Here is a 14796-nt window from a genome sequence, read left to right as displayed (position 1 = left end):
CACGCTCACCGCGCCGTCCCGCAAACATCTCAATAAACGTAGCTCCAAGTGAGGCGTGCAATAAAACGGTCAACAATGAACAGTTCTCTTGGCGCGCGTTAGCGTAGCGCAGCGCGGCGCAGCTAGCGCGGACAAACCGCAGACCCCACATAAAGCCCGTGTTTTGTTCACGATTAAGCCGAAGCAGCTGTCAACTCCCGCCAAACATTTCTACGCGGATGATTCACCCGAGCGTACGTGCCAGCTTCCCCCGGTGGCAGCAGGTGAAGTTTTACTCCTCTCATTACAGCGCTAATTATATTTTACTGTGTGGCCCCTTGTTTTAATCATCTCACGATGTGTTCGGGATTAATCCGTGGATACCGAACACCGTTTTTTTTTTTTTTTTTTGGATGTTTCTCCGCGTGTCTTCTCCGCTTCCCGCTGCCAAACATTCAAAGGTGGGCTTCAGAACGCACCACCTTTGAATGAGCTGATACGTCGAGAACGTCGGAAAGCGGAATCGGGGCCTCGACTTGTTTTTTGACGTTTCGGGTAAACAGTTTCTGCTTGTCGGCGAGCGTTAAAGAACAGACGCGTCCTGCGGCGGCCGACCTCGCAGCTTTATATATTTATCCAAAGCCAAATGAAACAGAACTACGTTTGAATAAAACCATAAATTACATCGGGATTTCTGGCGGCGCCGCAAGTGTAGTCACCATGGCAACTACATTCCCCCTGTTGTGGATCGCAAACAGCGGACGCACACACCGTGACCCTCAAACAAATAACCGCACACACACACACACATAAAAAATCCCCCTGAACCCCGGCCCGGCGGCCATGTCAGGAACCGATTGCGAAAAAGCATTACTCCCCGACGCCGCGGACGCTGAAAACTAACTGACACACTGAAGCATTTAGCAAGGCATGTGTAGCCGGAGCAGGAGGGAACGGGGGGGAAGACCGACCGTCCCAGACAAGCTCAACGATTGTCAAATTTGCCCCCCGAAGGTCTCTGGGATGCATTCCTGTTAGCGCAAAATCGGATTTATCCCCCCGAGGAGCTCTTCGGGCGTCGCGGGTGGGGAACGGCGGCCGTTTCGGATCGACCGATTCCACCCATCTGGGCGCACGATGGAGCTCGATGCAAAATGGCTGAAAGAATAAAAAAAAAAAAAAGATGGTTGCTTTTATGTGACGTGTTTTAATAACTCGCGTTTCCCATCCGACCTAATTTGACTTTCTATTTTTACCCGCGCTCGTTGCAAAGCGGGGACTCCGGCTTCGCGACTCCGGCGCGATATCGGAATCCGACGTGATTAATCACCGCCGACTTTCATGTGTCTCGATAAATAAACAGATCTGGGCCGAGGGCTTGTTTGAGTCTGGATCTGAGTCATGTAATTCATTCGCAACAGAAATTCTCTTCGCTCGAATCCGGAGCCGTCTTCCGGCCTTGAATGCGCGCCACAGTCATCACGCTCCGCTCCCCGGGCCTTGATGCAAATCAGGATTTGTAAACACCGCACGCGTTTGCTTACCAAAGAAACCATCTTCCCACATGTTTAGGCCGTGAAGATTCCTGCACTCTGGCAAACCGACCCGACAACCGTTTCCTTACGTGGCTTGTCCGAGCCGCTCTCAAAATCAGGTTGTTTCCACCTGAAAATGCGGCGCTAGCGCTAGCATGAAATTAGCGGGGCGGCCGCCAAAAATTTCAGGAGGCCTCGACATTCCCAGAAGGTGTGGAGGGAGAAGGCGGATCGATAAACATCCGTGTGTGGAGTCCATGTCAGGAGAACGGAGGATCCTCCGATAGCCTTCCGGAGAACCGGGACCGGAGTAAAATCCCCTTTCGGATACATCCAGGATCAGGACTTTCAAGGCCTTGGACTGCCTGTAGCTAGCAGAAGAAGAAGAAGAAGAAGAGGAAGAAGAAGATGAAGAAGAAGAAGAGGAAGAGGAAGAGGAAGAGGAAGAAGACGAAGAAGAAGAGGAAGAGGAAGAAGAAGAAGAAGAGGAAGAAGAAGAAGAAGAGGAAGAAGGAGAGGAAGAAGAAGAGGAAGGGGAAGAAGAAGAAGAAGAAGAAGAAGAAGAAGAAGAAGAAGAAGAGGAAGAAGAAGAAGAAGAAGAGGAAGAGGAAGAAGAAGAAGAAGAGGAAGAAGAAGAAGAAGAGGAAGAAGAGGAAGAGGACGAGGAACAGGAAGAAGAAGAAGAGGAAGAAGAAGGAGAAGAGGACGAAGAAGAAGAAGAAGAGGGGGAGGAAGAGGAAGAGGAAGAAGAAGAAGAAGAAGGAGAAGAAGAAGAGGAAGAAGAAGAAGAAGAAGAAGACACCCGATCACATTGACCCGGTCACATGCTGCTAGCAGAGCTACCCTGCAGATGCTAACCAGGCTATCAGGAGCAACTGGGCTGGTCGGTGGCCCAAGAACACTTCAGCATCCAGGCAGGAGGAACCAGGGATGGAACCGCCGACCTCCTCCGCCAGCTGAGACTCCTCCTCCAGAAGAAGATCCATCCATTATCCTAGATGGGAGTCCATGAAGGATCCGGATGAGGAACGTCAGGAAGCTCTGAGGAACCTCCTGACTTTGCGGAACCCCCCGACACCGGAGCGTACGAACAAAACAATTAGAGCGAAACTCCAACGGCCGTTTGGTTCCGAACCCGAGAGGCGAAGCTGGAAATGCGACGGCTGGAGAATCCCGGGGGATTATTGGCCGAAATCCCCCGAGGGCGGAGCGCGTCATTGGCTGCGGCGGGGAGGCCTTATCGCCGTGAGACGTTCAAGAAACCAGAGGCGCTCAGGCATCCGTGGGAACGGCACGCAAACGACGAGTCCGAGCACTTCCTCAGCAGGTGAAATGTAATATCCCTCGTACTTCCTGTTGCCGTTTCCAAAAAAGCATGTAATAAAACCACTTTTAATATCGCGCGCCGTAAAATCCTCGCACTTCATTTACCATCCTTTTATTCCGCGCACCTTTTTTTTTTTTTTTACCCCTTCCACCCCCCCAAAAAACTCCAGACTGCTCTTTGCGGTAATGCAATACAGGTGCGGCGCGCTCACTGCGCCTCGGCCAAATTCAAAATGCGGCCCTTATTCAAACCAGATTCTTCCGTCGCATTACTTGTTGTTACACTTTGCCGAGTATCGTATTGCCGCCAAACTCAGTCAACGGATTAACATAATTACGGGAAAGGCTGTGTGAGATGAATAGGAAATTCAGTTAGGGAGACCACCGGTGACAAGAGGCCGATGTTAATCCCCTCTGACCTCAATCACTGCAGGCAGGGTCGGAGGTGGGCACCGCCGTTCCTCGGGTCTACACGAGATCCCCTTCATGTTGGGATTGTTTGGTCTGCTGAAACCGGCCCAGCGGTCCGATGTCTTACAGTGACACCTATCGGAAGCGTCGGCGTCTTCGGCGGGGGCCGACGACCCTCGCCACCGTTCCACCGCGACAACGGGCTACCGCGTCGGGAGTAACCCGACGCCGATCCCTGTGAAGTCACTACACCGAGGTCAACTTCCTGTTAGCGGTATTGGCACGGCGGGGCCGTCATCAATCCTCCATGGCAGCTCACGCAAGGACTCCTGGTGCCTGGACGAGGCGCACCAAGGAGAACGCCATAATTGAGCACTTTGTTGTTTCGATTTCAAAGCATACCGAGGCCTTCCTGCAGCGCGACGGCTCGCCGGCCCAATGGCATGTGGCGCCAAGGGCGCAAGATGGGTGATGGGTGACCGGTAGAAGATGGGAGTTGGACTCGTTCCCCCTAATCATAGACGCGCCTTAAACGGAGGGACCTGGTGAGGGGCCCGTCTACAGCTGGAATCCGCACAGCAGAGTATCCATGACACTCGGTGGGACTTTGTACCCGGCGCGTCTAGGACACGGAAAGGATACCGCGAGTATTTCTACTGGACTCGGCGCACGCTATCCATTCCCTCAGCGCTGCAAAGCCTGACAAACACACGGCAGGCGGTGCAATAACTCCGGGTTGCGGCGATAACCCGGTTCGCATCGGCACAGACGTATTTGGTCTGCCGTTAATGGAGTCAAAGTATCGCTGTTTTACGGTTTATTTAATTTCACGAAATACTACATGTTCTGAGAAGCTAAGAGGCATCAGATACGGCTGCGGGGGCCGATGGAAATACAATCCGGATCGCGATCCGGCCCACCGGTGTTCCAGATGCTGGAGAGAAATATATTTGTGAAAAGTATCATACACGTGGAAAATAACATCTGATTTGAAACACGGTGTTGCGTCTACTCTGACATTTTATAATGCGTCCTGAATAACAGGATTTGGTTCAGACTGAAGCCAACATGATCTCTCTTGATAATCCCGCCTGTCACAGTTACAACATTAATTCGTTCACTCATTCATTATCCGGCTGCAGACTCACTCCAGACACCTTCTCAACCAAACCTCCTGTAGACGTACCGTTATCCATGCACTCGTCGCTACGTCAATACGTCATCCGGAGACAAAGGATTCACTCGCTCATCCATCCACCAGAGAGAAACGAGGAGTGGAGTGGACTAAAACTCCAGCAACTCCATGGAACAAAGACGAAAGAGTTGGTGGTGGATATTTTAAGGAAAGAGAAGATCGCTCCAAACCCCGTCTCCATCAACTGGACTGATGTGGACATTGTGGTTGAGTACAAGTAGACAATAAACTAGACTGGACTGGAAACACAGAAGGTCAGAGGTCTTTGGACGTCTGCAGAGCCTCCGGTGTCGTCTTCTACGCTGAGGTTTGCAGCTAACAGACTAAATTAGCTCATCAGGAGGGCCGGCTCCAACCTGGGAGTTGAAGTGGACTTGTTGGTGGAGGTGTCTGAGAGGAGGACCTGAACAAGCTACTCGGTATCAAGGACAACTTCTATCGACCCCTCGCATGCTGGACTGAAGAGCTACCGGAGCACCTTCTGCCGTGGACTGAGACCCCTGAGGAGCACCACAGAACACCTCCCCTTCCTGCAAGAAGGAAACCTGACAGGAATAAAAAACCTTCGGGATTGTATTCTTCTCAAACTGCCGAGGAAGGCTGGTTCAGTTTCGGGAAGGTGTCGGTTCCCCGTCGAGGGCCGTGAGATCGAACGAAATTCAAATTTTCTTTCGCATTTGCCAGATTGTTGGTTGTTCGCTAGTTCCTTATCCCGGACGAGCTCCTCACTTTTCTGAGGTCACCAAACAAAAGGTTGGGAATGAAAACATGCAGATAGAAAGTGTAAAGTTCTCAGCTCCTAGAACGTATCACTCTTTGGCACGACGCCGTGGGCGATATTGAAGGGCTACCTGAAACTACCTGCAACAGAAGACAACGCCCCAAAACACACAACGACCCCTTGGGACGTGACAGGAGGTCCCCTAGACTCTGCAGGCGTTGTAAGAGAGGACGTCGGTAGCTAAGCTGTCGTCTCTGAAGAACAACGCCTCCGACCCCCATGATCTCAATAGACTTCTCTTTCATTCATTCACTTCTTCATTCATCCACTCGAGTGTCCGTTCAGTCACTTTCCGACTCGTCCACTCATTCGGACACCATAGGAGTGTCGACTGCGCTGCTACCGTTGCTGTTTGTCGCCACTTTTAGACTGTTTTTAATCGTCACAGGTACAACTTGTTAAACGAGCCCTACCTGTTAATATACATCGTTAACACCGTTTATTGTTTATCTTTCAATTTTTGGTCACTTTTCTTGCACTTGCCACTTTCCGCTGTGAGTGGTTGTGTATTCTATCCAAGCATTCTTCGGTATGCAGCGCGTACTGTCTAACTATGAGATGATACTCTCCATCTTCTCATGCCTTCATTCATTTATAAGTTTTTGCATTTATCGTTCCGTCTTGTGGGCGGAGCCTGTCCTGGCGGTCATTGGGCGAAAGGTTGGGTTCACCCTTGACCGAGGGCTACATCCAGAGACACGCAACCATCTCGCACGTCCGGACAACCAAGGATCTCCAAGGGTCTCCCGGATGTGTTTGGACTGCGAGGGGAACCTGGAGGAACCTGGCGAAGACCCTGGGGGATCATGGAGGTTCAAGACAGAAAGGCCTCCTGTGGGAATCCAACCAGACCTTCTCGCGGTGAGGCGCCGACCACCGTGCTATGAGGACATCTCCCTTCTGACCTGAGCGTCAAAGCGTGTTGAAATAACGAGGGCTGCTAAGCGAGCGGGAAGGCTACCAACTGCCGTCCCCTCGCACGGAAAGACACATTAATGCAGGAATGTATGTCAACCGCCGCCGCCCTGGTCACACGGCTAAATAAAGCCGCCGAATATAGTCCCTGAAACGCCGATCACACACCGTTTCATTATTCCTTCGGAGAAGTGTTGAGGTATTTAACCGGCGGCGTCTTTTTTTATACCCGCGCTGTGTTTCCGCCGCCCCCCCTTGTCCAGAGAAGGGTATGAATGTACGGTTTGTGGGCAGGTGCCCATCCTGGCTCCGCGCTGCCCGCAATTCCTCTCCGACCGGCCCGTGAATGGTGATACTGTTTTTATATCCTCTTTATTTCGCGAGACAGCGCCACGACTTTCTATTAGCGTTAGCGAATGACGGGAGAGCACTGGCTTTACACTCCCTGGGGCTGGTAGAAGGTACCGAGGTCTGCTAGGAGACACCAGAAGAAAGGGTGGCCGGCGAGGGCGCATTGTCTTACGACCTCAGCGGTCCAATGCGACGGAGGTCGTGGAGAAGAGGTGGAGGAAAGGCGTTCAAGCTGGTTGGGACGGGTGGTGAGAAGGACCCAAGTGGAGAAGTGAGGCTACAGGAGGAGGTGGAGGAGTTTAAGAGCCCAGGACAGTCCAGAGCAATGGAGAGGGTGGAGAAGAGGTGGGGATACTTGAGCAAGCAGGTTAGAACCGGTGGGGAAAAGTCTGATCAGCCAGACTGAAGGGGTAGAGTAGAAGAAGCTTGTGAGGAGAGAGAAGCATTGGAGAAAAGACAGGAGGAGGATGAAGATGTGGAGGTTCTCTTTGGAGTGAAGAGGTCCATCAGAGGGATGGTAGATTGGTAGATTTCCTGGTGATACTGTACAGTCACACTGTACAGGATCTACCCAGATCGTCGCCAGCCCTCTGAGTCCATGACATGGACTGGGTAGAAGATCTGGGTAGAAGGATGCTGAGGTTGGAGGTCTGGCTGGAGACCAGAAAGGAGGTTTATGGATGACGGGGAAGAGGACAGGAAGTTAGTAGGTGTGTGAGAAGAGTTAGATAGAGGCAGACGATTGGCTGTGGTGACCCCTGAAGGGAGCAGCCTCAAAGGGGTTCAGGTTTCTCTTGTGACATACAAACCCTAAAGCGTGGTTAGATGCCTTCCGAAAATCATTACCATCATGAAGGACATGTTCGAACCCAGCCATGCAGACAGCAAAGCTACAACCTTCTATGCAACTCAGAAAACGGAGAGCCCTTAGGTGAGCGACCAGACGTCCAACACTCCGGCAGCTTCTGAGGCCTTCTGGGCCACCAGGATGCAACATGCTAAGCTCCTGGTAGGAGGAACCAATCAGAAGATGAAATATCCAATTGTGCGCCTGTCGCCTAGAGCATACAAGTGTTTACCGACGGTTTGTGTGTCAAACAGACCCATCGGGACGTTGACATGAGCATGTGAAGCATCAACCACAAGTCCACTCCACGCTTCCAGAAGAAGGGCCTACAGGAGAACGGCATGAAGTACGGAGTAGAAGTAGAGGAAGTCAACAGTGCCAGAGAGCAAGTGAGAGCGGGAGATGGTCACCGACTCTCCGCCGTCCGTGAAGGAATGGCTCTCTGAGAAGCTCCGGCTGGAGAAAGGCATAAAAACAATTTATCGCGCGGGAGGTGGAGGAGGAGCGCGACTGAAAGGCGGGATAATGACCCGATAAACAAAGAAAATGAAATCATACCCTCCCCCTCCTTCAGCCGACCCCCCCCCCCGATCCCGGCTGTGTCCAGTTTACTTTGGAGAGCCCCCAGCGTTCCCTGGTCATCTGGCTTTGTTCAACCGTGACCCTGCGCAGCGTTAAGGATGTTATTATTTTCTCTCGGTGCCAAACGGGGCCGCGGCGCTCGCTCCGCACAACCCCGGCAGCGAGATTGTCCTACGAATGACTCACTTCTTTCTTTTTTCGGGGCCGAATTCGCAGGCCGTTTCCCCTGCGCCGCGAGCTGGGCTTCCTTTTACCGTCCCCTGGTATCTGGCGGGAGCCCCAGGGGAGCCGCTCAGACGCCCACGCCGTTTGTTTTCCATCTGATAAGGAGGTGTAATCTGCGATTGCGCCGGCCGCTTTCGGTTTTCACGTCCGTCCTCGATAACCAGTGCGGCTCACTGACTCTTAATTCCATTTGTTTGCATAAAAAACAACGGCTAGAGTCATTTGCACCGCTACGCTAGCAAGATGGCGGGCGGGAGGACGCTGGCGCGTTTGGCTGCCGCTTCCCGCTCTCCAACCAATCAACCAAACCAAAGACAAAGGCTCACCTGGACAATCTCCAGCAAGCTACCAAACTAGCTTGCCGACCTGAGCAGGCTGGCCGGCTAGCTAGCCTGTCAAAACTCCAGATCCCGACGGCGACCTGAGCAGGCTGGCTGGCTGGCTAGCTAGCCGGCTAGCTTCTCGAAACTCTGGATCTCGACGGTGACCTGAGCTGGCTGGCTAGCTGGCTAGCTAGCCGGCGACCTGAGCAGGCTGGCTGGCTAGCTGGGCTCTCGAAACCCCGGATCCCGACGGTGACCTGAGCAGACAGGCAGGCTCGCTAGCTAGCCGGCCAGCCTCTCGAAACTCCGGATCCCGATGGCGCCTAGCAAGACGGCATTTCCATCGGCCGAAATCTTCTCGCTCCTCCTGCTCCACCATCTCTCCCTCCACCAAAAATCCATCTCCGACATCCAGCTCCAACACTTGCCTCCTCACAGCAGCACGACACTCAGCTGCACACCGGCGAAGCTCCTCCAGCTCATCGCCACACTCTGCAATTATGGACTTCTTCCCAATAATTCTGTGTATGTTCTGTTCCTTCTGTTTTTTACTTGTGAAGCGTCTTTGAGTGTCATGAAAAGCGCTATAAAAATCCCATGTATTATTATTATTATTATTATTACGCTACGCTAGGCTAGGCTAATACATCTGCAGGTAGTAAACATAACGCCCGTCTATAGCATTCCTGCACGGTCGACTGAAAACCCTGGATGCTGCTCTGGGCCGAGGCCTCCATCCAGCTTTTGGACGCCGACAGAAAACCGACCCGCGTCTGAAAAGTTGCGCCGACACGTCATAAAAAAAAAATCTTTTTCGTTCCTGATTTCTCACACGGCTGCCGAAAGCGAAAAGTATTTTCTTTTCTTTTTATTGAGCCAGAGTCATGGCCTCCGCTTTTGGGCGGTGTTATTAAAAGGTGAGAAAACCTGATCCCCCCCCCCCCCCCGGATTGATGTAAAGTATCCCAGCTTGGAAATGAATGCATGACAATATTAATTTATCAGAAATGTGACCTAAATTCTTCAGCCTAGTCCGATTAGGAGGCGCACAGCAAGGCTGTGACAGACCAATGAACAATAAACAAAATGGCTATTGTGCCGGTGAGTTTTTCTTCTTCCTCCACCCACTTTTTGGTGGCCAACTACGGAAATCGGTCCATTAGTTCAGTGTGTGTGTGTGTGTGTTTTTGTGTGAGGTCGGTGGTTTATAATGCGGTAACAACCTGGAAGAACGCCACCGGTGACATAAACTACCATGACAGTTTATGCGACAATGTCCCATTTAATTTTTTCACAGGCCGTTTTCAAACCGGCCCACGTGTACGCCGGGCCGCAAGAGGCACCAGAGGCACTGCAGTGCAAATACCAGATCAGTAGCTGGCGCCGTGATGATGAACAAGAGGACTTCCTTTCCGGGCCCGGTAACAGACATCCAAGATGGAGAGCGGTCCAGTTTTTGTGGAGTTTCACTTGGAGTGACAAAGAAGGGTCAATTCCAGGAGAAAGTACCCTAGGAGTCATACAAGTCCAAAGAACTCTGGGGTACTCTGAAATACTCTGGAGTCTACCAGTGTTGTAATAGTGGACTCCAAGTACTTTGGAGTCCACTGTTGTTAAAATGGTGGACTGAGTACTCTGGAGTCCACCATTATTGTCATGGTTGACCCAGAATGGCAACTGGCTGCAGCCCTAATGGGCATACTTGCATATCAACCATCTCCACAGAGAAGCTGTCAAATCTTTCCCCTTTGTTTCTATATCATTCTGTTTTCAGGCGCCTCGAACGGGGCCCTCATGTAGACCCGCGGAATGAGAACGCCACCGAAGTTGGTGGTTTCCACCCTTCTGGGTAACATCTGATGGCCCCCAGATGACCAAAGTAACAATATCACAACAATAGTACTTTCAACTTACAAAATACATATTTTATTGCCTGTTTATATATTGTATAGTTATTTTATTGCCTATCTGTGTATTTTATACATATTGTCTATTTTATACAGTTTTATATTTGTGTTGTCCAGGACTACAGATGGAAATTAGCTATGAGCTACAATCTGGTACAAACATCTCTGCCTCTGTGCTTGATGTATTTGTACACTGTCCTAATAAACTTCTAAACAAACAAACAAACAAGAAGTACCCAGAAGTCTCCAGAGACAGTCGTCCCCTCTGGACTTAAGGTGACGTCGGTAACATCGACCTTCCGTCAACCGGTCGGTGACGGGAAAAGGAAGGACGTGTCTTGGACGAGAGGTGAAACATCTTAGTTCCACAGAGGAGAAGCAAAGAGGAGGTTCATGGATGCGAGAGAGGACATGAAGGTGTGAGAGAAGAGCAAGGAAAGGAGAGTTAGATGGAGAAGTGAAGTACAAGATGAAGGAGATGAACCGTCGACACTCTCAATCCCATTCCCTTCCGCCGGCGTCTTCGTCGCTTAACGCGATCCGACCCCCCGAGGAAAGAAAAAACCAGGACGGCGGCGCTGAAAGCTCGCCGCTCGCCGCCGTCCCACGAGAGGAACATCTCCGGGACGCCACCTGGAGCTCACGCCAGCGTGCACGTACGCGGGAAAAAAAAAACCAATAACGTTCGACGCGGCCTGACAACAACTTGGCGGCGGCGCGTGTGTGTATGTTTCGCCCGTTTCCATGACGACCGCGGCAGATGTGGCGATAATTTATGCGTGGATGGCTGTCGTCTCGGGTGAGTTACGCCCCGAGCGTGGGAGAGAACGCCACGTTTGCGTGGAGCGGATGTGCAACGACAACTTCACACGCCGGGGGGGCGCGAGGGCGAGGGGGGGGGGGGGGGGGTCCTCGCCGTCCAATCAGGCTCCGCCTCCGAAAGCTTAGAGGTTTTTATTTGTAACGCTGCGGTTATGGTCTCGCCGCCAGGAGAAGGAACACAGAATCTTTCCCAATAAAAAAAAAAAAAATGAAATAAATCAAGCGTTTATGCAGTTTGTGAGGAAAACATCAGTATTTTCACCATCAACAACAATAACTAAAACGCCAAATAAAGCCAATAAGGTCCCGGCGGGCGCCGCCTCCCGAACCCGGAGCCTGGTGTTTATTTAACAGGCGCTTTCATGAGCCACGCCGACCCTCCTTTAACATGTCAGCCGGAGTGACGGAGGACGCTAACGCCGCTAATGAGGTGAGACTCGGTTTGATGGGCGTTGCCGCGGGCGACGCTCGCAGAACGGGGCGGCGCCGATCGCGTTCGTCGGACCGGGAGGCTGCCGATTGGCCGGAGCCGAGGGGGGGGGGGGTGTAATGAAACCCACGTGGAGGCGGCGACGGCGGCTCGGATTCTTCCAAATACTGACCAGATGGGGACGGCGCTGTTTTATCCCGAGAGCTGTTTAGTGTCACCGAGCGGCGCCGGGGCCGGGGGTCTCCGGGCGTCTTTGCGCCCCGAGAAAACCCAAACGTGACGGCGCGCCGGGTTTGATGAATTAGCGAGAATAACAAGTTTTTCTTCGCCGGCTGACACAGGAAAATGCCCGCCGGACGGCGAGCATCTGGAGTTAAAGACGGAGTGACATAACTCAGATCCGCCGATGAGATACCGACGAAACGTACTTAGCATACCGTAGCACGTCCGAAGGGATTTACTTTCCCCCTGTTCTTTCTCTTTGTTCTGTCACCGCCCGTCCATCGGGGGGGTTTATCCGCCAGTGAAGGCCGTGGCTCTTTCTAAAAAAAAAAAAAGTAAAAGTGACTTTGGGAGCGCAGACTCCAAACAAACAGGCCCCGGCGACAAATTCCAACCAGCTGTAAAACTGCAGACGCGTTATTAAGTAAATGACGGAGCGCGGCGGCCAACACTTTTCCAAAGCAGCCGTCAGAGCCGGCGCTCTGACCTCAGAGGGGAAGACTGATGAGGATATTTTAAGATGATAAAAACAAAAACACCACCATGCTGCTGGTGAACCGGGTGACTTCCAGGGAAATAAAAAGAACGGTTGGACGTTATCGTCACAAAATATGTCGCGAACGTGAGCTCTCAAGGTCACTCGTGATGCCCTTTAGCGGAGAGCTTCAGGAAACACATGGAACTCTAAACTGCTTTTGCTGCTAATTAGCAGATAATAACGGAGACGTTTCACGATCCATCAAACGAGAAAGCCAACTAGTTAGCCAGCGCTAACATTTTTGGGCCAAAACGTAGACGCAGCAGGCCAGATGGACTCGGAGCGCTTCGTCGCTCCGTTCCTTCGCCGCTTCCGTCCATTTTATCCTGAGGAAACATCTCACCGGTGACCAGAGTTGCTTTTTTTAAAAGAAATGGGTGCTCTGCCATCCACCAGAGGTATCTGCAGATGGGCTGGCGTATGAGTTCCACCAAGTACCAATGTCATGAGTTTCTAAGGAGCCATTAAAGGCCCTGCCTTGGAGCTACAATGGTTGGAGGAACATAAATCCCCCAACTAGTTAGCTAGCGCTAACAATTTTTGGGCTAAAACGTAGACGCAGCAGGCCAGATGGACTCGGAGCGCTTTGTCCCGTCCATTTTATCCCGGGGAAACATCTCACCGGTGACCAGAGTTGCTTTGTTTTTAAAGAAATGGGTGCTCTGCCATCCACCAGAGGTATCTGCAGATGGGCATGGCGTATGAGTTCCACCAAGAGATGTTTCATGATCCATCAAACGAGAAACCCAACTAGTTAGCTAGCGCTCACATTTTTGGGCCAAAACGTAGACGCAGCAGGCCAGATGGACTCGGAGCGCTTCGTCGCTCCGTTCCTTCGCCGCTTCCGTCCATTTTATACTGAGGAAACATCTCACTGGTGACCAGTCGCTTTTTTAAAAGAAATGGGTGCTCTGCCTTCCACCAGCGGTATCTGCAGATGGGCTGGCGTATGAGTTCCACCAAGTACCAACGTCACGAGTTTCTAAGGTGCCATTAAAGGCCCTGCCTTGGAGCTACAATGTTTGGAGGAACATAAATCCCTGGTTCCTCTCTTGTCCCATTGCAGCCCAGAGTTCCTGCAGAGTCAAAGGGGGTCGTGCCAGACACCTCGCCGGCTGGAGGCTCCCTGCTGGGAGCGACCGATCCCTGATAATCAGCTTCGAAGTCGGGCGTCGACTCTCGATTTGCTCCCACTGAGCCAGAACTCACGGCGAAAGCTGCCGCAGGTGCGAGAAGGAGGAAACATTAGATGCTGTGAAACTCCTGCGCCCCGTTACTTCTAATTATTCGGCGTATTTCACACGCAGCTTTGCAGAAAACCATGTTGTTGCGTCCTTTGATTCGGCTTCTGATTCGTCTTTCCCTTCCCTTCTATTCCGAAAGCGTCATCTTGTATCTTGTTTGGTCAAACGGTGGCCAAATAATATATATTTATAATGATTTTTCAACCGGACGGTCCAGAAATGGACTTTGACGCCGCTGCCCTCGAGGTACCACCGCCGGGCGGGGATTAAATAACCAAGGAAAACAGAATACTTTTGCGCATATGAAACTCTCTTCAATCAATCACTCCCTCGCTCTCCCTGTCACACACCGACATTTATACAGACGCGGGATTACAATTTACTTTTAGCCCCGGATTTAGTGCAGCTCGCTTCTCGGGTACCTCTCCGCGGTGACGGACAGACATGGAACGGCGCACCGCAAAATGTGGAAATTCAATTAGACGAATTTAAGTGTTTCATAAAGTCATAGGTGGCTGTCCAGAGGAATTCCCATAAAACCCCGGAGCTGAGGCGTAATCGCAGCGCACCGATGGCCCAGGCTACGTATGCACGCCCCGAGCTTGAAACCACAGAGAAGGGGGCGGGCGTACACTTACAACCGCCGTCCGAAACCTACTTATAAATCACAACGTCTTGCCGGAAAGTGGGAGCTGACGGACGGCAGAGACCCTCTCCTCGCTGTACCGGAGCATCCCTTGTTTTTCTGGAACTCCAAGGGCAGGGGAAGCACCAAGACGGGCGCTCGACCACAGACGTACCACCGCCTTCGTCACCATCTCCCGTCCACGGCGGTGGATGTTAAATGTGTTTTGGAAAAAGGGTGCTCCTACCTCTCGTCGTAAAAAGGGTTCCACCGGGAACTCGCTCTGGCCAATAAGTGGCCCCGGGATCCTAAACTGTAGCTAACAACAACTGTTTGTGATGGAAAAGCGGAGACCACACAGTGCGGCTATGAAAACCGACGGGCATAAAAGGAGGTGCGCTGTGAAAACCTGGCTTTGGTTAAGAGATAGCTTGAACAGGGGGTTTAGGAGAACCGCAGGCCGGCTAGACCGCGGGGAGGGTTGCCGTTTCTTCCGACAGCCCGTTCATCTGCGAAGATAGCCCTCGTCTAAAAATGA

At 51.9% G+C, this 14796-nt stretch overlaps 1 protein-coding gene across 2 annotated transcripts in view; it reads right to left on the bottom strand.

Moving 5' to 3' along the window:
• The window catches only part of uvrag (UV radiation resistance associated gene), an 85074-nt gene that overhangs the window by 15734 nt on the left and 54544 nt on the right, over positions 1 to 14796 (bottom strand). The window contains exon 14 of one of the 2 annotated variants that reach the window (XM_086160143.1): positions 12067 to 12171. The exons of the other annotated variant lie outside the window; for it this stretch is intronic. Within the exon in view, the coding sequence (XP_086016269.1) occupies positions 12067 to 12171 (105 nt within the window). The remainder of the gene's footprint in view (positions 1 to 12066; positions 12172 to 14796) is intronic. 2 annotated transcript variants of the gene reach the window in all.

This window comes from Fistularia commersonii, chromosome 15 (assembly GCF_037954325.1).
Source record: "Fistularia commersonii isolate RoL2024-O1a breed Wild chromosome 15, RoL_Fcom_v1.0, whole genome shotgun sequence".
NCBI lineage: Eukaryota > Metazoa > Chordata > Actinopteri > Syngnathiformes > Fistulariidae > Fistularia > Fistularia commersonii.
The sequence above is the reverse complement of the archived record's forward strand: the minus strand, read 5'-3'. Positions and strand labels throughout refer to the sequence as shown.